This window comes from Pleurodeles waltl, chromosome 11 (genome assembly GCF_031143425.1).
Source record: "Pleurodeles waltl isolate 20211129_DDA chromosome 11, aPleWal1.hap1.20221129, whole genome shotgun sequence".
In the NCBI taxonomy this organism is placed as follows: domain Eukaryota; kingdom Metazoa; phylum Chordata; class Amphibia; order Caudata; family Salamandridae; genus Pleurodeles; species Pleurodeles waltl.
In genome coordinates, this window is record NC_090450.1 from 914,182,746 (window position 1) to 914,207,051 (window position 24,306).

Sequence of the window (24,306 nt, forward strand, 5' to 3'; positions counted from 1 at the left end):
GATTACACATGAAGCCAAGACATTCAGACAAACGTTCTAGAAAAAATGTTTTTTGTGCATACTCACTTATGATTGGAAGTCAACAATTGGGAAACATTCAGTCGATATTAGCAAATGTATTACCATCCAATTAAAATGATACCCCTGAACAGATAAGTCCCAAGTACACCGCCATGAAAAATGCAAGGAAAAAGTTTGGAATTAGGTTGGTTTTTGGGATGTGGGTAACTGTTTTTTGGCATGGGGTTGTCTGGCACCTACAGAAAACCTACCAGCCCCAAACATTCCTGAGCATTAGTCCCATGGGTAAGTCAAATGTGGTATGGCTTGTCTCAATCTACCACTTTTTCTTACCCAAAGGTTCCTGCACATGTCAGACAGTGGAAAAAAAAACTATTTCCTCAAAAGTGTGTGGTGAAAAAACTTGTAATTTGAGGGAAACAGCAGAACTCCCACCATTTGGTATTCTACCAATAAACAGTAACTCAAGTGTATAAGGATGGCTATCATAACTGACAGAAACAGGCCAAACCTTTGACTGTATGAATTTTTTATAGTGTCAATGTGGTCTTCACATTGTCACAATTTTGTCTGGTGCAGTAGACCCACCCACACTGGGATACCTTTTTATTAGAAGAAGTATGGGTAGATGGTTTAGTTGGATGTTTGCCATTTTCTTAAAGAGCTGGTGTTTTCTTGAAATTGTGATATACTTACCCATAATGTGACAGTTGCAGGAGGTTCTGGGTCACAAACTATGCTGGGATTCATGTAAGCCATAGCATCATGGATTCCCTGTGTTTCTAGTCATCTCGAATGTCTGAGGTTGTTAGGTTCCCTGAGTATCGGCTGACTCCAGGACCAAACAGTGTAGACACTCCCCAAGTACTGGTCCCACACCAAAAACATTCCCTTGTGACCCTCCTCAAACCACGAAAGACCCATACATGTCTGATCACCCCACATTCAAAGACCCAGGTGAACTCTGATTTGGATGAAGCCTTGGGAGAGGGGGTGATGTATATGTTTGAGTGAGACAGACTTGAGGGAATTACAATGTTTAAAAAATAAAATAAAAAAAACACATTGGTAAAAATCTTGCAAAAGTCTTTGTGCAATTTGCCAGCCAGCCAGCCAGTTCTGGCACTCGGCAATAGAAACGAAAAGATGTGTCGTACAGTATATGATTGTCATAGGTCTCCACACAGCCCATGGTTGATACCTGTGCCTGACACATAAATAGCCTAATCTGACATTTTTCTAGCAGTTGCTTTCCAAATTTTCAAAATGCACTGAACTCCGTTTATTGCCTGAGGGCATCCAAAACACACAGAAAACATGTACATGTCTAGAACCTGCACACTCTGGAGACTAAGAGGAACACGTTAGGGGTCAAGCCCTGGCAAGAATGTGTTCCTGTATGAGGGAGAGCAGAGGGAATTGCCACCAAGCTATACCTAGCCGAAGTGCCCGAACTATGGTGAAACTGGTCCTAGGTTGCTTGTGTTCCAGTTTAGGGAGAACTTGGCCGGTCAGCCTGGGCTGGACTGGTCCCATGAGGAAAAAGGTAAAGACTGATTTGTATATGGCTGGGTCCTAACTGAGGTGGCATGGTGGGCAAAAAACAGTGGATTGGAATGCAGCCCGAGTGATTGTCAGTGAATGAGATTAATTCAAGCATTCAATCGATCACCTTGTTTTTGCGTTTGCTGATTCAGAGGTTGCGTTTGCGGATTCAGAGATGCACGTACACCTTTGCAATGAAAGGTTGATTGAATGCCTCATACATGTTCATTAATGTCCACACACTAATAGTCTTTTATTTTGATTCTAGGAATTCAGACTGGAAATTGTGTCCCATATAATCGCGATGTGAGCACCTGTGAAGTCTACACATGGTGTCCGGTGGAAAATGACACCTTTTTGCCAGAGTGAGTGACCCGTGCTTCCTAAGGAAGTATTAGGACAATGGTTCAAATAAAATAGTTTGAAAGACTAAAACCTCTGAAATTTAAAGTTTAAGGCAGAGACTTGGATACAAACCGTTTGGGAAAAAAAAGAGATTAAAAATTAGGGGAAAAGGTACAGAGAATTTAATAATTTGCATAAAGGGGAATGTTTATGGTAGGAGTCTGGGTAAGGTAAAAGATTTGGGTTGTAGTAAGGACAATACTCTTTTAGGTCTGAGGTTAGAGTTATGGCTTGGGGTAGAGGGTAAGTTAGGTTAGGGTAATGGCTAGGGATAGTGGCAGAGTAAGGTCAGGGTTATGGCCAAGGATAGGGGTAAAGTAAAGTCCGGGTTATGACTAGGGATCGAGGTAAAGCAAGATTAGGGCCATGGCTAGGGATAGAGGTAGAGGAAGATTAGGGTTATGGCTAAGGCTGTAGGTAGAGTACGGTTAGAGTTATGACTAGGTATAGAGGTAAAGTAAGGTTAGGGTTATGGTTAGGTATAGAGGTAAAGTTAGGGTTATGGCTAGGTATAGAGGTAGAGTACAATTAGGGTTTTGGCTAGGGATAGGTTCGGCTTGGTGTAAGTATTCAGGATAAGGATGCGTAACTGAGGTTAGTTTTAGCGGTTATGAATCACATCACTCGTAATCTTCAGGTAAGTGATCTGGCTTGGCTTTTGATTAGGGGAGAAACTAATATAAAAGATAAAGAAAAAAACAAAACGATTGCACCTGTGAATTCCATTTCAATCTTTTGTCTTTCAAACTGTCTTGTATGTCGAACCTAAAATTTCAAACCTGTAGCTTTTGAACTAGATAATGCAATAATATATAGATTCCCACATGGCTTGACAAAAAATATTGTATGTGTGAATTTGTGAGTTAGTATATGTGGTTTATTTACAGGTGTTCGGAGGAGGTGAAGGTGAGAGAGCAACTAAGTTGTTTCCAGTCAATTTAAAAAATACTTTATATGAAAATGTCAGTGTTTTTCTTGGTATTGCTTCCAGCAACAATCTGGATAAACTGTCTGCTTTTTAAATTAATTTGGGTTCCTAAATCCTAATATATCCCCTCAAATAAATGCCTTTTTGGCTTGGCAGTTGGGACTGGTAGACCAGAGCCAGGTCTGCTATGTTTTTGTCAGTTTTTCTCATCGTTCATATTTCACCAAGAGGTTTTAACTTTGTATTCTTCAGAATAGGGATATTAAATAAATACAGTGCCCTGTTTACCAGAGTAGTAAACCTGCACTTATAGAAGTGCTCCTTGAATGGGTGCAACTTTACTACTTTTTGGAATTCACAAACATTGTCGGTTGTAGAGTAAAAAGTTGCTCCAGTCACAATTTTTCAGGCATCATACTGGCAAGAATGCAAAAGATGATAGAATTGCAAATTCTCTAACCAGTGGCAACCGTTTGGGGTAGCGTTCCAGCCCCTCATTTTTCACCCACTGTGCCACTTAAGACAGAGGCCTACTTAATGCAAATTAGAACTACCCTGTTCCTCATGGAAAACATCCATCCCGCAGCTTGCTGATCTCCCCTCTGACTCCCACTGCTTTTTTTAGTTGGGAAATTTGAGATTCATCCCCCACCAAATTTCACGGACTAAGCTACGCCCCTGACAACCAGCATCTTCAGCTGCAGTAATCACCACACTGTCCCTCCTTAGCCCAGCCCGGGGCCCTGCATGTGATCAGGCAAAGACCAGAAAACGGATTTCCCTTTTTACAACCCCATGGTCTATGTGGGCTTAATACACATAACCAGATGATAACCAGACCCAGACCACTTCACTGAACGCGTACTAGGAATGGTGTATGATAAATAGGACTCTGTGAACTCTTTGACCACAGTAAGTGACTGGATTTCTGACTAACTCAGCCAAATTCTCCTTTGTATGTACGCAATTAGGCATGTGCAGCAGGTCTGACCAAAGGGATGTACCACCATATACTCCGCAGCTTTGAATAATGGTTACTGTTCCATTTATCTAGTGTCTGCACTACATCTGATGAATAATAGGAGTTAAGAACACATGCAGTTAAAAAAAAAAATATATATATATGTATAAATGCTACCCTCTGCATTTAACTAAATAACTCTGCAATACATAGACATAAATATACCTCTGTCCTTGTGTTTTAAAAATATAAATAAATGATGCAGGCAGAAGTTGAACATAAAATCACGCCTAGTGCTATGTGAAAGTAGGGCATATAAATACTGCTGTTGCTGAAGTGATGAATAACGTATAGCTGTGCCTATAACACATACCTTTGGCTGTTGCTTATACAAGACCTGTGCCTGTTTTATTAATAAATATATGTACATGGATAGCCGATTCTGTCTGCATCTTGTGTTTGCGTTCTCTTCCCCTTTAACATGGGTTCTTCTCAATTGAAAATCATATTCTTCACGTGTCAGCTAATGGCTGAAAATAGTGTTTACTTTCTCTGAAGTGAAAAGATCTTTAAATTAAATCAGTGCTGATTGCACTTCAGTGTCTTTGCTTCTAAATTTAGGGGATCCTATCAGAAAGCACCGAAACCTTAGCTGGCATTAGCAGATTCTGTTTGTAAAATGAGTTGGCCCATAATAACATTTTGTTGTGTGCCCAATTTTTGTTTTAAGGTCGTGCACGCAAGCGCACTGGCCTCTGTTGTAATCTCTCTGTGGGCTTTTAACCACGCCCATGTCATGCCCCTCACTTTGATTGGTTCGTGGACCGGCCAACTACTGAAAACATATGACGCTAAATGTTTTCAGCATGATTTCTGGACTACTTTTTTCTTTTATTACCTACACAGCGCTACCTCGCTAGATTTTAACCAGCGCAGTCGCACTCGTTTATTTAAAAATATTTTTTGTAAATTTGCCCCGTCCACATCCACTCCCTTGCCCGCCCTCCCTTTGATTCGCGGTGGCCGCCGCTACACATGATCACTGCCACACGTCCTCTAGTTCTTTTGTCACCTCAGCTTCACTGGATTTCTTACTATAACAATTTGCAAGCGCTCCCATTTGCTGAGAGCCAGCTGTGTTTGAACAGAAACTGCAAATGTAGCCTTTGAGTCAGGTGCCAAAAACGTAGACTTGTGTGGGATAAGCTGCTCATAAAACATTGCAACAGAAGTGTTTTAAAGTGCTATTTTTTTAAAATCCATATACGGAGGTCAAGTAAATAAAAATGCGACAAAGTCTGGCTATCATCCAGAGAACAAGACTATGGTCCTATCACCATCGGTAAGGCCCATCAAAATGACTGCATACTTACTTCAATGCACCACGTCTTCTTATGTAAACTAGCACACCTTGACAAACCCATTCGCGTAATGTACTGTTCTAAACCTGTTTTGATATATATTTTTTTTTAAAGAGCTAAATAGTTATTTCAGTATACGCCTTTATTATCAATGGTCTTCATTATTGCTCGTAACGCTCTTGCTAAGTGCAGTTTTTTAATATGGCATAATTCGAGTTCTTTGGACAATCTCCTCTCTCCTTTTAATTATCCAATAATTTCAGAGTGCTATTCTTAGCATGTTTGCATCTACGTACCTACTCCATTCATTTTTAATATTAATCCTTTACCTTCCTAGACCAGATATTAGTATTTTATGGCCAAGGTTTTTATAGTGGGGTGAGTATCACATACTTTGCACTCACTCCAAGACCAAGGGGGTGTGAGCGACCGTCAAATCAAACATTTGGCGCCAACATTATGTGGATGCGATTTCTTCCCTCAATGAGGCCACGTCATGTCTGTATTAAGTTGGGTATACGTCTGCTTGGGGAACAAACCATGAAATGTGATTGCAACTGTGGTTCTTCTGGTCTTTTCTCCTGTAAAAGTCTGTTTAGATTGATAAAGCTAGAATGACAAAATACATTTTTGACATCGCTAGTAACTAATTCCATGTTAATGTTTTCACGTCGTTTTTGTATTAGGATTATGCTGATTTTATGCATCTGTTTAGGAACTGTGTATACAGTACACTTTTGTTTTATGGAAAGACTTTTCCTTTTCAGCTCACGAGCAGTTTCCTGCAGTTGTCCCTCTTATGAGTTTATATTTCTAGTGATTTCCAGCAGAACGTGTTGAACATTTCCTATTTAATTCAGCAACTGAAACGTGCAGAAACTAATGTTTCTAGGAATAGGTTAAGGGCTTACAATATTTTTGGCATCCTGACGACATGAGTTTCAAAGTTTGAGGTTTTGGAGACCCAGACAAAAGTATTTATCATTTTCACACTTAACATTCCTTGAGTAGTTTGTTATAAGTTTGTTTATAACATACAGAACATTACAATGGCCAAACATAAAATGTTGCTGCGTTCAAAAAGGTGCAAGTAAAATTCAGAATTGACTGCCAAATAGCACCCATGCGTCCATGTTAAAATTTGCAATAAGAACACGAACACCACACAAACTTTAAATATACTGTATGTTTCAGTTCCAGTTGTAGCAAGTCTAAATATGGGACTTGTCTATAGGAATAATGTTCAAAGTAGTTGGCAGTACAATGGTTCATGTTGCTACTAGCATCAGTGAATTTCAGAGGCCTTTATGCCTCCTTACCAAATGCAGTGCTCTCATAATTTATATGCCTGAGGACCCGCCAGAGATAATCCAATCCTATTTCAGTAAGTACTTTAATTACATGCTTTCCCCAACAATGGCCTTTTAGACCATCTATGGTCAATACTTCCATAGCAGACTGTAAATACACACTTGCCAGGTGGTTTCTGTTTAGACAGACCCACTATAGGACAGGTCTCAAGGCAACTACATCTGTTACAGGTCGTATACCCAGCTCTGTGTATAGGGGGAGTAGTGGAGCCTCAGGATCCAATTTTAACAAAAGGTGCAGGAAATTATTTTTGACTGTATGCAGGTCCCAGACTTTGTTATAACCCAAACTTGGCATCCCTAGAGAGCAATGCAACTGCCTTCTGCCCATAGACCCTCAAGATGGCAGTTAAGGACTGGCTACCTATTTTTCTGGCAAATCAAAGAACAGCCTTGCAACATGCTCTAAACTATACTATAGCACTCCATAAGTGAGACTGCCAAGTGAGTGGGCGGTGAGAACAGATGCCAAAATAGTCAAACTGATCAATCTTTTCAGGCGGTTTCCCATCTGTTTTGAAAAAAATCTCTTCACTTTCTTTTAACCATGCCCACCTCATGCCCATCACTTTCACGTGTTAAGTTTGCCTTTCAAAAATCCCATGCGTTACTTTTTTCCCGCCTTTAGCTTATTTATGTCACGCCTTGCAGATTGACCCTGTTACATGGATAATTGCACGATTGCCAATATACTTCAGCGTGGGTGCCCTTTTTTTTCTCCTTTCTCTCCCCTTCGTGCTCCATGGCTGCCATGGCCCTCACAGCGCCAACAGCACGAATAGCACAAACTCCATCAACGGTATTTGAGCGCTGGTCACATTGTTCACACTCTTACCTAATCAGAGTAATTTCTTTTGGCTCTCCCCTTCACACTCCATAGCTTTTACAAAAACACTTGTGATTGATAAATGTTTTGTGTTACAAACAGGGAAATCCACAGCAGCGGGAGAGCTGATTACTACAATATTCACTGCACCCGGGAAACGTCACCTCATAATGCTTTGCAAGCATTTTTTCAATTTTTTTTGCCCATAACTCAGCCTGTGGTGGTCCTAGGACAATGGGCCCACCAACAAAATGTTCAGCATGACACACACTTTCTGTTTAGTTTATCGCTGGGTCCCCAAACTAGGTTAGTGGGGACTACAAAATAACCCCTCCCACCATTCAGTCCCTTTTTAAGCTCTTGTGACTGGAACTTTTGTTTTACAGTTTGGAGTATGTTGTGTTCTAAGGGCTTAGTATTACAGTAGGCTTGCTAGGCCTGAAATAATGTATGGCATTACGCCCTCTAAGGGCTAAATGTATGGTTCTGTTGCATTATTTTCTGTCATTCTGTTTCATGTGGTTATGTCCTCGGGGGCTCATTATATGGTTACATAACCATGTTTCTTACAAATGATATTTTTATTGTGTGTCCTCTAGGGGCATTACAGTCAACATACTACAATGATTGCTGCACTTGGTCGTCCTATGATGCTTTGCAGGGAATTTTTACAAAACATTTTGCTCATAATTCAGCCTGTGGTGGTCCTAGGACAATGGGACCACTTTCAAAATGCTCACCACAACCGGCTCTGTCAAGATCATCTCTGGGTTCCCACACTAGCTTAGTGGGGACCCCAAACTAATAACCCCTCCCTCCATTTAGTGTCTTTTTAACCTCTCTCCTGGCTGGAACCTATGTTTTACAGCTGAGAGTAGTTTGTATTTTAAAGGGCTTGTTTGTAATATTGTTGCAGTAGGCCTGCCAACCCTGAAAATGTGTAATGCACTACGTCCTCTGAGGCTAAATATATGATAACACTGCAATGCTTTCGGTCATTTTCTTCTCATGTGGTTATTCGCTCTGGGTAACATGACCGTGTTTCTTACAAATGATATTTTCATTGTGGTGTCCTTTAGGGGCTGTTCTAAGTATTACAGTCTAATGGCAAAAGTTTATTTCAGATAAAGGGTTTTTATTGGGTTTATATGACAATTGTATATATTTTATTAATCTCTCCTTAATGCATTTATGACCATGATTCAGGCAAACTTAACATCCTTATTACACTATGACTGTTTGAACACTCTTGATATGTTTGGGTGACCCTTCTTGTGTATTTCTCTTGTTACTCCTCTGTGGCTACCTTGTTTTGGGAATTGTGTTAGCAAGCCAGCAACCCTGATGGTGGGGTTGTGAAAGTGGTATTCTATTGAAATTAGCATGGCAGATTTTTATTAGGATGCTAAATGGCAACATTTTCATTTTTGGCTGCAGATAGAGGAAGAAGTTAAATAGAAGTGCTTTAGTTATATGCAGGGCCACTGGAATTATGTGGCAGGAAAAGACCAAATTATGAGGCAGGGTTAACTAACATGTGGCAAGAAAAGTCCAGTTATGAATTTACAAAGCCAGTAGCTCTAACTCAAGCAAACTCGAGACTCATTGGATTGCAAATGCTTGTTTATTTATTCTCCTTGAGTGAACATTACTGAGCAGTTTCCCTTTAGTATCAGAAAAGTAAGTCCCTTTAGTATCCGGATAGTCAGTCAGTCAAACAGTTCTACTAACAAATGCAGATAAAAATTCAAAAAAATGAAATCTACCCAATAAACTAGCAGTCTTACATAGTTAATAATTTAGTCTCCGGTATATGCACGCATTTGAAAAACAATCAAAAAGTGTCTGTCACCTTCTTATTTTCTCTGTTACTCCTCTACGCAGGTGTTGAGTAATGTTCTGTTGTCAGCAATGAAAAAATGAACCTGCTTGTAAATTTCTATATCTTCTGAGGACAGAAATACATTGTTGATGGGTTAACAGTGGTGCAGAAGGAGCAACTCCTAAAAACACACATTCCTCATGCCCAAGGACACAGGTTTTCAAAGTAAAGGTTACAGACCAGAACTCTATGGTTCCAACGGCTCTGGTGACGACTTTCTGCTCCTCATGAAATTCCCTGGTAATGTCCAGGGCTAGATAGCTTCTGTGATGACATTTGGAATGTTTCAGCCCCGGAGCTACCAAGAGGTCTACTCAGATTTTGGTGTGTTATCCAACCTTACTGGTATTAGTTCCAGGTTTTTTCCAGATGGTCAATGCTATAAACTTAACGTTTCTCGTGCACCAGCAATAAGGGAACTAAGCATATTGGAAATGCTTCCGTACCTTGCGACATCGAAAAACAGATGAAGGCATCATTTTAAATCAGCTGCAGCCGATTCAGGCTTCTCTTGAAGGAACCAAGGTACACAGCTTTCCCAAAGGATATTGAAGACCTTTCTGGCATTATTGGTGGCAGCAGTGATAGCATTAGAGAAGTATTCAGCCTTTGTTTTATTGACTTCTCTTTTGTATTCCTCTAGCAGAGCTTTAACGCATTGTTTATCTGCCTCAGAATACCTACAGCGCCATTTTTTTTGTAGTTGCCTACACACAGATTTAAGATTTTATTTAATGATTTATTGTACCAGGGTCTGGATGGTCCGCAACAGGATTTTAAATTGGTGCTGGGAATAACTTTATCAAAAGTTTGCAAAATCCTCTGCTTAAATGCCAAGTAATTGGACTCTGAGTTCTTAGGGTCAAAAGTGTTAATCAGATAAAAAAATGTACCCGAGCTAAGCTTGGTCAGTATATGCCGCAGCCTTCCAATTCTTAAGTTAGCTACGTGCATGAGGTGGCAAGATTAGTTCAGTTGCACATGGAAGGAGTTAAAGGTATGATCCATCCAGTGTAGCGGTATGATATCTTTAACAGAGACCAACCCATAAGGGGAAAAGATGAGATCAAGAGTGTCCTTCTCAATGGGTGGGACCCTATACTCGCTGTTGAAGGCCCAAGACTTCACAGCAGTTCAGATGTTCTTTGAGAGGCGGTGCTAGATCTCCCTCTGCCCATAGGTTGAAGTCCCCCAATATGAAAACATGTGAGTGGTTGAGCGCTATATTGGAAAACTTCCAACAGAGGGTGAAGATGTTGACCAGGTGGTCTGTAGCACAGAATGTGAAATAATTGTCCCTGAGGCCGTGGGCTCGTAAATACATCTGTTTATTAATAGAGATTAGCTCCAAAGATAACCGAGAGGAAGACACGGAGACTCTGCAACCGCCGCTCTCCTCCTCCTTTTCTTGATTCTATTCCTCGCGCCGACACGTCCGAATTATGCTCGCACGGCGCGAGGAACAGAATCCATAGAATACTACACACCCCCTTTTCTTCAAAATAAAATAACATCAACATATTTTACAACATGAAAACTTTAACCTAACATGAACAGTTGTATGACAACAACTATAACTCACCGAGACGAAATGATTAATTATGAAAATAAACAAAATATTGGCATTTCAATAAAGTACAACTTCACAGAATCACATTGTCAAATTCACTGTTCGACATAATCATCTAATCTCTTAGGCCTTCTCAACATTGACCTATTTCTCACCTTCACGCCTTCACGCCCACTTTTACACAATGAGGATTCACTAGTGCTGGTCTTATCACCCACACTGTTACCCGATTTTCTTCCCAAATCAGGCAACTTCTCCCGATTACCTCCTCCAGGCACTCTTATAACCTTCCCATAGTTCCACACATTACCATCGCTCAGCAACATAGCGTACCTATAAACTTTCCTCACCTCCAAAGGCTCTGAAAACTTAGACTCCCCTTTAGCTGTCCACGCACCCTTCACTACTCGCACCCAATCACCAACCTTGTAATCACCAAGTACATCACTCACATTAAACTTCTTGTTCATCACCCCCCTTTGACAACAATGCCCTCGGTCTTCTACCTCTCATGACCTCAAAAGGTGACTTTCCCGTCACACTGTGGGGAGTTGTCCGGTACGACCAAACTAGGTCCTTCACAGCCTTCCGCCAATTTATACCATTGCAAATTGCTAATTGCAGCCCCTCTTTCAGCGTTCTGTTCCACCTCTCCACCAAACCGTTACTTTGTGGATAATAAACTGATGCCCTAATGTGCTCTATATCAAATTTGCACAAAAACTCTTTCATAACATTTGATACAAATTGCACACCATTGTCAGACACTATTATCTCCGGAACACCTTCCATGTCAAATAAATCTGACAAGAACTCCGCAACACACATAGTATTTATGTTTTCTACAAATTTCACGACTGGCCACCTGGAAAAATAGTCCACAACCACCAAAGCATATTTTGGCACACTTCCCAAAATATTAAACGGACCCATAATATAAATAGCTATTTTTTTCCACGGCCCGTCCGATTTGTCAGACACCACAAGATCCTTTTTAACAACCTTTTGTGACTTATCACTCCATGCACACAACACACACTCCCTTACATGATGTTCCACCTCTCTATCAAGCCCTGGCCACCAGTACTCCGATCTGATTCGTCTTTTAGTTGCGCTCATTCCGAGATGGCCCTCATGAGCCAATTCCAATACTCGTTTCCGCAAGCCTGTAGGAACCACCAACAGCTCGCCCCTGAACATAACTCCATCCACCATACACAACTCCACACCAACATGGCGGAAATACTCTGCATCACAAGAAGCACTACCTCTATTTGGCCACCCATGACGGCAATAACCCATCACTTCTTGCAGCACAACATCTTTTTGAACTATTGACACCCATTCCTCATGTGAAATTCTACCTTCTGTCACACATCCAATATTCCCACCAACATATGCTATGAGTTCATCAACTTCAGGTTCACCCTTTCCCCCAGCACTGAACGCACAGGAAGCCTAGACAGACAATCTGCCAACACATTCTTTTTTCCAGGAAAATACACCAAATCATAATTGTACTCCAACATTCTGGCCACCCAACGAGCAATTCTAGGAGTGGCCCTACCTGCTCCTTTAGTCGAAAATACTTCTATTAATGGACGATGGTCAGTGCGAATCACACATTTTAAACCCCATACATACTTGCGGAAATGGTCAACACCCCACCAACATGCCAATGCCTCCTTTTCAATGGTGGAATAATTCATTTCAGACGAGCTCAACGGTCGAAGCATACGCAGTTGTAACTTCTTCACCCCCTCTTCTTTGTATTAACACCGCACCCAGCCCAACGGAACTGGCATCCGTATTAATAATGATCTCATCCCTGGTGTCAAATGGCTTAAGAGCTGGAGCTGAGGCAATTTGTTTTTTCAACAAAGAAAACTCCTTCTCACAATCCTCACTCCATACAAATTTCTCCCTCACGCATAATAACCTTCTCATGTGCAGTTTTGTCAGCAAACCTGGAAATAAACTTTGAGTAATATTCCGCTAGACCTAAAAATGACCTTAATTGATCTTTGCTAGCTGGAGAAGGCGCGCTTTCTATCGCCTCTACTAAATTAAGTTTAGGCGAAATTCCATCCTTATTAATGCAATGCCCCAAATACTCCACTTCTGGCACACTCAATCTGCATTTCTCCAACTTGATCGTCAATCCGCTCTCCTTTAAAACACTCAACACCTTTCTCATAACTTCGTCATGCTCTTCCTGGTCACTCCCAAACACCAAGATATCATCTTGAAAGTAAGTTACACCCGAGATATCCTTCAGTAAATGGTGCATTGCCCGTTGAAATACAGACGACGCTGATGCCAAACCGAAAGGCATGCGCCTAAATCTGTATGCCCCCTCAGGAGTAATGAGAGGTTAAGGCTCGTGACTCAGGGTGTAACTCAATTTGATGATACGCAGATGATAAATCCAAAGTAGAAAATACACTTGCCCCCCTCACTGTAGATAACATCTCACTAATGTTGGGCAAAGGATGCCTATCCACCCATATAGCAGCATTAAGATCGCGCAAATCCACACACAAACGCATGTCACCATTGGCCGCCTTAGCGATCACCACTGGGGCCAACCACTCAGACGCTTCAATTTCTTCAATCACACCTTGCTCGGATAACTTGGATAATTCACATCGTAATTGTTCCCTCATCACAATGGGAACTGGACGTGGTTTATGCGCTTTAGGTACAGCATCCCGCTTTAAAACAATTTTATGCATAAAACCCTTCAACTTTCCTAGCTTATTATTAAATACTTGAGGGAATTCCCTTACAAAGTTAGACACCTGCACCATGTGTACATTAGATTTCAAACCCAATACTTGATCAGGGTGATTCGGATCAAGAATTATTCAGAGATCTTTTTGTTGCGGCCAGCCCAATAAATTTGTACCCTCCTCCACAAAATATACTTTAGAGTTGACAACTGTCCCTTGGAACTCCAGCTTAACATCCATATACTCCACAAGCTCAATGGGCTTGTTACCATAAGCTAGTAATCGTACATCTGGTGGTTTGATCTCATGAGATGGAAAACTAGATAAGTTTTCTTTTCCAATCAAAGTATACCTCGCCCCTGAGTCAGCCATCACAAGTACATCTATACCATCAATTCTAACTACGCAATGCAGACCACAAGAACTCACACTCCCAACATCCACCACTTGCAGAATAAATTGCTGGCTGTCAATGTCCTCACTATCACTTCCCACTGAATTGATCGCACCTCTACCCCTTCTTGCGCTCAACTGCCTCCCTTTGCACACCTTTGCAAAATGTCCCTTGGACTTGCACTTCCTGCACACTTGTCCAGTCGCAGGACAACAAACATCAGTCGCAATGTGCCCTTTAAGGCCACATTTGTAACAAATAACGTCCTTTCTTCCATCCATCTTCCCAGAAGTTCCAAATGTATCCTTTTTCTTGAATTTAGAATCTTCCTCACTGACCACGTTCACAACTCCAGACGTGGTAGATAGTTCCTTCAAGCCATCATTCGTTATTTCAACCCTTTTGATAAAGTCTATGGCTTTTTGCAATGTCAAATCTTCTGTATTCAATAGTTTCTCCTGAATTTTCCTATCATTAACTTTCAAAACCAGCTGGTCTCTCAGCATTTCATCCTGAAAATGCCCATAATTACAAGTGGCTGCCAAAATCCTCAAGCTTGCCACATAACTTTCCACAGACTCTCCTGGCAATTGGCTCCTCTTTAAAAATTTAAAACGCTCCACCACAACATTTTTCTTCTTCCCAAAATTGGAGTTTAACTGTTCCATGGCAACCTCATATTCATCCTCATCTTGGTCTCCATCCTCATAAGGGTATGGTAAATGTTTCAAAATGCGTCTTTCTTCCGCACCCAAACAATGCTTCAACATGGCCAATTTCCTGGATGCAGTAAATATATCTCCACCCACAGCCAGGACATACGCTTCAAAACCTTCTTTCCAGTCCTCCCAGGCTACAATAGGTTCTCCAGGAGTGTTAAAAAAAAAACTTGGTGCAGTAAAACCTTCCATTTTCCCAATAAATTTGTCTTCGCACCACAGATGCCACTTCCAGCTGGTGTATAAATGCCCCTTCAACGATAATGTACTTGGTGGGGCTTGCTTGCGTTCATCTGCAGCACCAACCTCCTCAAAAGTTAAATTGTTACCAAAATATTCAATTTCTGGGCTTGAAAACAGTCAAAATCCTTATGACCTCGGTTGCCTAGCAATATTGTGGGCCCAGAGCCTTCCTGAGAAAGCTTCTCATGGTTGCCAGGCAACTACAGTTTTCTTGCCGTTGAAAACCTTCAGAAAATGCTTTGCCATGTAGTTTAGCAACACTACGATCCTTCCTGCTGCTTCCCTTGGACACGGTTAATTTTCAATGAAGCTGCTGCCTCACGAAGACCAAATAGCAGGATTCACAAAGACAAGTAAACACAGCTCCACAGGAAAGCTGTCATAAAAATAAACAACCTCTCAAGTCTCTTGTCTTTCCCCCCGGTCAGCTGTACATCCTCGTCGCCAGTGAAATAATTGTCCCTGAGGCCGTGGGCTCGTAAATACATCTGTTTATTAACAGAGATTAGCTCCAAAGATAACCGAGAGGAAGACACGGAGACTCTGCAACCGCCGCTCTCCTGCATGAGGTGGCAAGATTAGTTCAGTTGCACATGGAAGGAGTTAAAGGTATGATCCATCCAGTGTAGCGGTATGCTATCTTTAACAGAGACCAACCCATAAGGGGAAAAGATGAGATCAAGAGTGTGTCCTTCTCAATGGGTGGGACCCTATACTCTCTGTTGAAGGCCCAAGACTTCACAGCAGTTCAAATGTTCTTTGAGAGGCGGTGCTAGATCTCCCTCTGCCCATAGGTTGAAGTCCCCCAATATGAAAACATGTGAATGGTTAAGCGCTATATTGGAAAACTTCCAACAGAGGGTGAAGATGTTGACCAGGTGGCCTGTAGCACAGAATGCCCAACAAAGGGCTTCCTTTCTCAGTTTTCAGCATAAAACAAGCACTTCAGGACCTTCAAGCTCATCAAGCACAAGTTAGGAAAAATTCAAATTATCCCAACTCCTCCACCCTTCCGATCGACCTGTGATTTATGAAGAACTTTAAAGCCCATAGGACAGGCTAGGCTCAACTCTACTGCTGAGTCAGTAGTTGAAGTTTCTTGAATAAACAGCACATCCCACCTACCACGTTCTGACAGTAAGTTAACTTCAGTAGCGTGCTTTACTGGCATTTACTAGGCCGCATTTCAGAATGGCGTGTACTACCTCCCACCCCACCCAAATGTGCAAATATGCATGCGTAAAAATGTCACTTACAGGAAGTACCTAATGTCCGCTGCTCGGTTGTGCCTGAATCTTCTTTAAATAGTCTCCAATAGAGACTAGAACAGCACAAAAAAGGCGGTCAGCAGAGGTCTGCGGTAACAAGCGAAACCAGAAGTGAGAGGAGCAATCCATTGTAGACACAGGTAAGTTAAGGAGTGTGAGTTGGCCCTAATTCCCCAACAACTTTCCCGTTCTGGGAAGCCCAAACATTACTTGTGAATTGTCTGCCTCCATATATGATGCCATTCCCAGGTACCTAAAAGGGCTGCCATGGTCTTCTTGTGTATCTTTACAAAACAGGTGATGAGATGGAGCCCTGAGGAACACTCAATTTATTTTTAATTTTTTGTTGTTGTTTTTTTGCCATGGAGGGAAAAGTTTAGTTTAGCGTATTTGTAGAGCGCATGGCTACCCGGAGGCCTCCCAGCACTACAATGGATCCTAAAAAAACCAACGGCGGGGTTAAGTTCTAAATAACAAGGTTTTAAGCAATCTGCGGAAGGAGAGTTATTGGCTGTTCAGAGTGAGCTCTAAAGGGAGGGGAATTCCAAAGTTTAGCTACTAAGTAGGACATGGACCTACCACCCCACCTGACTCTTCACCGAAGGGAGCCTGGCCAGAGCAACTGTTTAGGGACCTGAGAGGCGAGTAAAAGGAGGCACCAGATCTTAATAAGACAGGGCCTCTATTGTGTAGTGCTCTGTGGATGGGGCACAGAGATTTGAACTTTATCTGTTGTTCCACCGAAAGCCAGTGGAGGAGAGAAATAGAGGATTTGGCAGATTGATATCCGGGAATATTCAAGAGGAGCTGACCAGCGACATTCTGAAACACCTCTAGTCTTTTGACCACATCCGTGGGAGAGCTGAGGTAAAGAGCATTACCATAGTCCAGACACAAGATGATCAGGGTCTGGACTATGAGCTTTTTGGCCAAGAATGGGAAAACTTTCCTTAAAAGTCTGAGCAGACTAAAACAGGTGGCAGCAGTCTTTTTAGATTGATTGATCCATGGTGAGCTGCGAGTCAAGCCAGACTCAAAGGCTCTTTATATTATCTTTAGGAGGAGGCAGAGCTTTCAGACTGTCCATGATAATTGACTGGGGATCCCGGAGGGGGTGATTCCCTAACATCACCTCAGTTTTCTCTTCATTTAATCTGTTTGCAATTAGACATCCATTTGGTCACGGCTTGGAGACAAGGGTCAGTGAGGGGTGATTGCTGTTGGATTTGGTGGAAAAGACCAATTGAGAGTCATCCGCATAGGACACGAATGACAGACCATATGGTTTTATAATCTCTGCTAACGGGTACATTTAGAGATTGAACAGTGTGGGGCTTAGGGAGGAGCCCTGGGGCACCCACAGTTGAGCGAGACACAGAGAGGTACCAGCGATAGAGAACTTGAAAGGTCATATCCTCAAACGGAGGAGAGCCATTTTAACGCACTTTCAGTGATCCCAGCGTCCTCCATTCTTCGAATCAGAATGGAGTGATCAACCATATCAAATCTTCACTGAGATCGAGCAAGATAATGGCCGCTGAACCCACTCGAGGCGACTTCTGACCTCTTCCATGACAGTAAGCCATGCAGTCCCAGTGCTGTGCGGAGGCCTGAACCCCATTTGAGTGTGGTGGAGGATGTTGTGATTCTCAAGGAAGCCTGTGAGAGGACTATTTTCCTGTTTTTCAATTAGTTTGGACACAGTTGGCAGCAGGGAAATCTGCCTGTAATTATTGAGAAGAGATGCATCAAGATGGGGCTTTTTCAACGGTGGCTTAATTATAGCGTTCTTCCAAAATAGTGGGTAACTTGGTATATAGTTAGAGATGAGTTGAGAAGGTTAGCCAGGACCGGAACAATGACTGCTGACCCCAGGGCCAATATGTGTATGGAGGTGCTGGGTCCAATGGAGAACCCAACTTTAGAGAATGAAGAAGATTAGCGTCTGAATCTTTTGTGAGGGGAGGGAAGGCCGAGATAGTGGGCTGTTATGACTTGGAATGAATGGGGGAGTCTGTTAACCGGTGGGGATTATCCAGAAAAGATGAATAAATATCTAGGATTTTCTTTTGAAAAAAGTGGGCAAGGTTGTTGCTATGTTCTTGCAACGCTTCTATTTGATCAATATGTGAGAATTTGAAAGACTTCCTTCGGGGTGTTTAAAGATAGCTCAGGCATCCTATTACGCTTCCAAAATTGAACTATCTGATTTCTGAGTGAAAGGTTCTAATTGCTGTCCAATACTCAACTTTAAAGAGTTGTCATAGGACTTTCTCCAACACCTCTCAAGCCGTTTACGTTCCTTTTTTTGAAGGTGTAGGTGAGGAGAAAACCGTGGGGTGCCTTTGTTTGGAGATTAGCGATAATACTGTATCAAGAGCATTAGTAATCCACCCATTATACTACTCAAAAAAGAGGGTTGTATGGTCTATGGGATCAGGTTACAGGCTTTCTAGAGCGGTTGCCCAGTCATTAAAAGTAAGCTTATGCCATCAGCGATGTAGTTGATTTTTTTTTTTACAGGGAGCGGTCTACGGAAAGAAGAAATAAGAAACTTCAGAGTGATTAGGAAATTATCAGATCAGACCAGGCCAGGGGGTGGGGGAGGGGCAGGGTGGCCAAAGCTGTGACGTTGCTAAAGACAAGGTCAGTAGTACGACCCTTGGAGTGAGTAGGACCATTAATCAGTTGAACCAAGTCTAAAGCTGCGAGATCTAGGAGAAGACTTTTGGCAGCTGAGTTGTTTGTTTCATCTACATGGATATTAAAGTCCCCAAGAAGTGTCAAGTTAGGCTTATTGCGCACTGGGTCTGAAACTGGGTCAGGCAGAGATTGAATGAAAACATCAGAGGGACCAGGAGGGTGAAGATTAAAGCCCCAGAAAATGTATACAGAGGATTAAGTGTGTGAGAAAGACATGCTTTCACAACAAGGGATGGTCAAAAGATGAAAGGTACATTTTAACATCTCCTTATAGATAATAGCAATTCCGCCGCCTCTGGCATTGACTGTCCAGCCTGTTTATCAGGTAGTGTGGTAGTTTGGACTCTTGTTCTGGGCAAGACTGCTTGTTCAAGGGTGACAGTACTTATGTTTGTAGGTGACTATGCCTATCCTACAGCAAGTCACAACTGTAGTCCCAACCCCTCTGGCTCACTAGCAGTACCTCACCAAAAACCCAAACAGGTAAAGGAGATTTGTGGCAGCCTTTACGCATGGACTCAGAAGTATGACGTCTCGGGGAGTGTCGTGGTTAAACGGAGATTACCCCTTTCTCACAGATATATCCTGTCTCAACCAAACACAGGCAATAACGAAGATGCAGTGATGTTTCAATAGTTTTTATTTAATACAATCTGCAGTAAATCACATGGGCTGCAATGATTAGGATTATGAACAGTGCAAGAAATAGAACGGTAAGGACAAGGGTCATGATTATAAAGACCCCCACCATCTTGCAATAACATGAAAAGACACTGTGTGTGATATGTCTTAATATCCTACCATACTAAGCCTAATCTTCTACCTAGAGGAGAGCTGGGTATGTTAAACCTAATCTGCCAATGCCATGTCCCTGGAAGGAGCCCCCAACCGCGGTTACCTTGGAATGAGGACTCGTGCTCAGACTCCGAAGGAACACGAAGTCCGGGTCAGTGTCAAGGTGATGTGCAGCATCAATAGCAATGGTATCTGGCAAGAATCCCTCTGAGTATCTGTCTAAAGTATGATGTATTTATACAGATATACTTGGACCCCTGTCGTAGGTTGTTCCAAAACAATAAATAACACAGCATGCTTGGGACGGTAATTTCTAATGTGAGCACCTACAGTTTTTGTTTTTGTTACATGAGTTGATGCCTTAACGCAGTGGCACTGATGACATAAATCTAAACAAAATGGCCTAACTATAAACAAGGCAGCCATCTTAGAAGAATTAATTAAATAAATGGTCTAAGACAGGGCAAGCTAAGTAGGTTAAAACTCGCTAGGTGACGGGGGTCACGAGTCTGCAAGCCAAAGGCTAAGCGAACTCCTGTTATCCCATTAAAACCAACTAGGATTCACCACAGTAGCCATGGGATGTGCCAGGGCTACGTCCGGTGAGGGTTCCTCTTGAAGCCATGTTTCTGTTAAAATAAAAAAATAAGGCCACTGGGGATAGCTCATTCAGGAGAAGGTGACTATCTAGTTTGTGCGCAGCAAGAGACCGGCAGTTAGCTAGGAGGAACATGCTGAAAGCCCTATTATGGTCAAATGAGTCTGTCCCCGGTTCGGTCTGAGAAGACCAGTGACAGTTGGTGCATGACCATGCTTGAAGGCCGGAATAGAAAATGTGCTGACAGGCTTCCATGGTGGTGGGACTAAGAGTGCAGAAAGTGCATTGCAGATAATCCCTTCTAGGTTGGAAGGAACAGAGTCCTTAGCCCCTGGACCTGTCCAGGGGAGGACGGGCACAGATGGGCTTGCCTCTGGAGTGCCTTTTGGCGCACCAACCGCACGCGTCCGCTGCATCCCAATCCTCAAATGGGTTCAGGGAAGCAGCATGCTGCAACTAGACCGCAGCCCAAAATGGCAGCTCCCAAAGGGAACCACCAAACGGAGTAAAAATGGTGTCCGGGGTGGGCACAGTACTCTGAGAAGATAGGGAGGGTTCCTGGACCTAGGAGATACGATTGAGGAGGCAGAAGGTAAACATAAGAGCCAGTGAAGGTGAAGAAACAAGGTCTTCCAAGTATGTAACGTAGGTCCTTTTATTGGAACATCCCATCCACCAGAAGCTATGTACAACACGCTCTTCCCTCAGCTCGCCTCTCCATCACCCAACACTCCACATTCTACCATGAAGTCATAGATGACCTCAGCCCGAGGCAAAGCTTAGTGAGCATTCCACTCCAGCTGAGATCACCTAAGACCTATACTACAGAAGGCACTTAGTAAAAATCCCCTAACCAGCCCCACAGGTTTGGCTGCAGAGCAGCTAGAACCAGCGTCCGGTCACTAAACACGGGCCTAAGGGGTCACCAATAAGAAAAATATAAAAGCTAAAACAGTCGGTAAAACGTGCTTTCCTTTTAAAACTGGTTCAAGCAAATGTATGGTAGTAACAGGGGTCACCTACTACCATGGATATGAGGGTCCGCTGCTCGTCCGCTGCATCCAGAGCCTTATATGAGGTCAGGAAAGCAGCAGGCTGCAGCTAGACTGCAGCCCAAAATGGCGGATCTGAAAGGGAACCACCAAACGGAGCAAAAAATCTGAGACATCAAGAAAGAATCCGACCCATTGCGTTCCAATTTCCTGACATCCATTAGATTTGAACCTTTCGAGAAGAAGGTAGTGGACAGTTCCAATAGTATCAGGGCTTCTAATCTCACTGCAGTGCACCTCCCACCTATGGGCATCCAAAGTGACCAGGACCACTGCCTGCAGACTTAGCCCTGCCTAAAATCAGCTTGTTGGAAATCAAGGAGCCACCCTGATTTCCACAAAGACTATGATTTGTCATTTTATCATTTAAACTTTATAGGATACGAGATAGATGGAACAGGAATTGCTTGAATCCCGTTAAGCATGATTTTTAAGGAGGCGAGTAACAGCCACTACTACTCCGAGGGAAGACTTAAAGCCTCTTGCAAAGATGTTGGAACAAATCTAGTGAAGATGGGCCTATGTTAGGTTTCAGTGAAGAGAATGACAAGTCTACCAGACACACTCTCTCTGACTCTTTAATTAGCAAGCAAATGTTTGGTACTTCCTGCCAGCATAAGGTTGAAAACAGGGGATTCAAGACTTTTTTGATGGTTTAATTCTTCTACATTACTAATTAGCTCTTTAGTCACATTTTGTGCGGGAGAATATTCTCACCTAAATAGCTGAATCAGTACTTTCTTTGTTAAAAAAAATAAAAATAAAAAATAAAAAGTGCCTAAAATGTTCTAATGAGGCCGCTGCACACTTCCACCACTGCTGCGTCTGAAAGTTGAGTGTTATCCTTGCCCGGAGTTGCCAGCGCCGTTTCTTTTCTTAAGATGGATTACGGTGGTTCCCCTATTTTTATAGAAAAGGGTGAAATATTTAAATGGGCCACTTCTGGGTAGTAAAGGACAGGCACAATTAGGCTGCAGTTGGACTAGACCACTTGCACTCCTGACTGCTGGTGTTAATGCACCTTCTGCTCTAATGATATCAACACCCCCCAATCTGTGTGTTAGTACATCACTTCCAACATTAGTGCAAGACCAACTACCTGCTCTCTGTTCAAGCAAAGTGTGCATTGTTGTTGTCGGTGCACAACTTTCAGGAAACTTTTCTTATTTCTTGAAAAGCTCATTGAGAAAAGCAGGACGTCATTATAATAGATTCCTTGACATTACCAAAATCACTGCTTGACTTCGTTTTTTGTAGTCACAGTGAAAATTATGATAGTTTGAAATAAGACATAGAGAGTGCAGCTGTTGACTGGTTGAGTACAGTGTAGTGACCTGAGCCACCCTGATGCACTTACTTCAGTCTTTGCTTTGCATTTCTGAAAAAGCTTGTCTGAAATAAGTAGGGCCGGGTGCATAACTGGAGTCTGTTGGAAGCTGCCCATAACAAGCAGTTGCTCTGTGAACTCATATTCATTCAGTGCCCATGCTTTTATTTTCCTTTAGATACGTCCTGGTCCCTTTAGTTAGGTCCCGGTGGGTCCCACCACAACCACCAGCACAAATTAAGTACTAAGCTGAATTTAGCTTCTTTGATAGCACATTAAGTGATTTTGTTTGTCTTTTTATATTTGAATTTTGTACTTAAGAAATAATTTGTACTCTATCTCCCCTCTAATTTGTGTATTTCTACTTTCCGGGTGGCAGACTCCATTATGCCATGGATTCTCAGGAATTGTGGAGTGGATGTTTAGTCCTGCTTGCAAAGGGACTAGAGAAGCACAGTATGCATATTAGCTTGATTGAACAGTCATAACTTGCCTATTGGGTCACAGTTCATTTACTCTAGAGAGGATGCAAGTTGAATAGCAAACGCATCCCTATCTAGCTGTTTCCCCTATTCTCCCATTGCCAAGTCTCCCATGTAGGCCTGGCAGCACAGTGAGCTGGATTGTCACCCCAAGATGGTCCGACCACATAAAGAGTGTGGATATTTATAAATGTGAATTATAAGGTAATATATATATATATATAAGCTTCTGATTCATTGTATAACACAATAAAGTAATCCAATAGAGCTGCCATAAAACACTTCATACCCTTTTTCTGGTGATGTATATTCAGGGGTATACCTATGTATGAATTGCAAATCTGTGACTGAGAGGACATACTCATGATCACCTATTCTCATGAGTGCTGTAGAAATTATTAAATTAGGTAGTCTATTTCGTTGGTTTCTTCTTTTTTAGGTCTTGCTTGAGACCGCGGATGTGCTGTCACTGCAAATTCTATTGTTCTTTACAAAACAAACAAAAAAGGCTTAGTCTAGTCATTTAATTAGTTACCATTGTTGGCTTCCTCGTAACTCTTTCTTATATTTTCGTTTGTCAGTGACGGCAGCTGGCTTCATTTTGCTGGTCGCTTCAGACTGCTTTGGGATGATTTTGGTTCATTTTTTTTTTAGATTCAAGACACTCATACAAACAGCAGCTTCAAGCCCACACGCTTGCACACTGTCATTTATTTTCAAACATTTTACATAATTTAATGTTAGATATTGCTACCAAACGTACCTCACCGGTCTAAAGTAACTTGCTGCTTTTGCTGCAGAATTCTTGACTATCATTAACTGAATGAAACAGAATAACATAAAGATGCTGTGTTTTACAATGCGTACATTTTTTTTTTTTTTATGTATTTTTATTTGAGTTTATCAGAACACATGAGTAAAGGAATGAAATCCCTTTGGGCAGGAAGCGGCAGTGGGTGTAAATCTCAAGGGGAGAGGTGGGCAAGGGGAATACAATTTTTTTTTTTTTTAAACTTACCTCTTCCCTTTGCCGCTGCCTCCTTCCGCCTCACTACTCTTCTTCTGGTGTCCCATCATTCACTGAGACCAGCAAAGGCTCCCCCATCAATCCTGTATTAGTCCAA

At 42.2% G+C, this 24,306-nt stretch overlaps 1 protein-coding gene across 3 annotated transcripts in view; it reads left to right on the plus strand.

The window, feature by feature from the left end:
• P2RX4 (purinergic receptor P2X 4) overlaps positions 1-24,306 on the plus strand; it is a 171,348-nt gene that overhangs the window by 109,293 nt on the left and 37,749 nt on the right. For all 3 annotated transcript variants that reach the window (XM_069214891.1, XM_069214890.1, XM_069214892.1), the window contains exon 5: positions 1,835-1,931. In XM_069214891.1, coding sequence (XP_069070992.1) covers positions 1,835-1,931 — 97 coding nt within the window. The remainder of the gene's footprint in view (positions 1-1,834; positions 1,932-24,306) is intronic.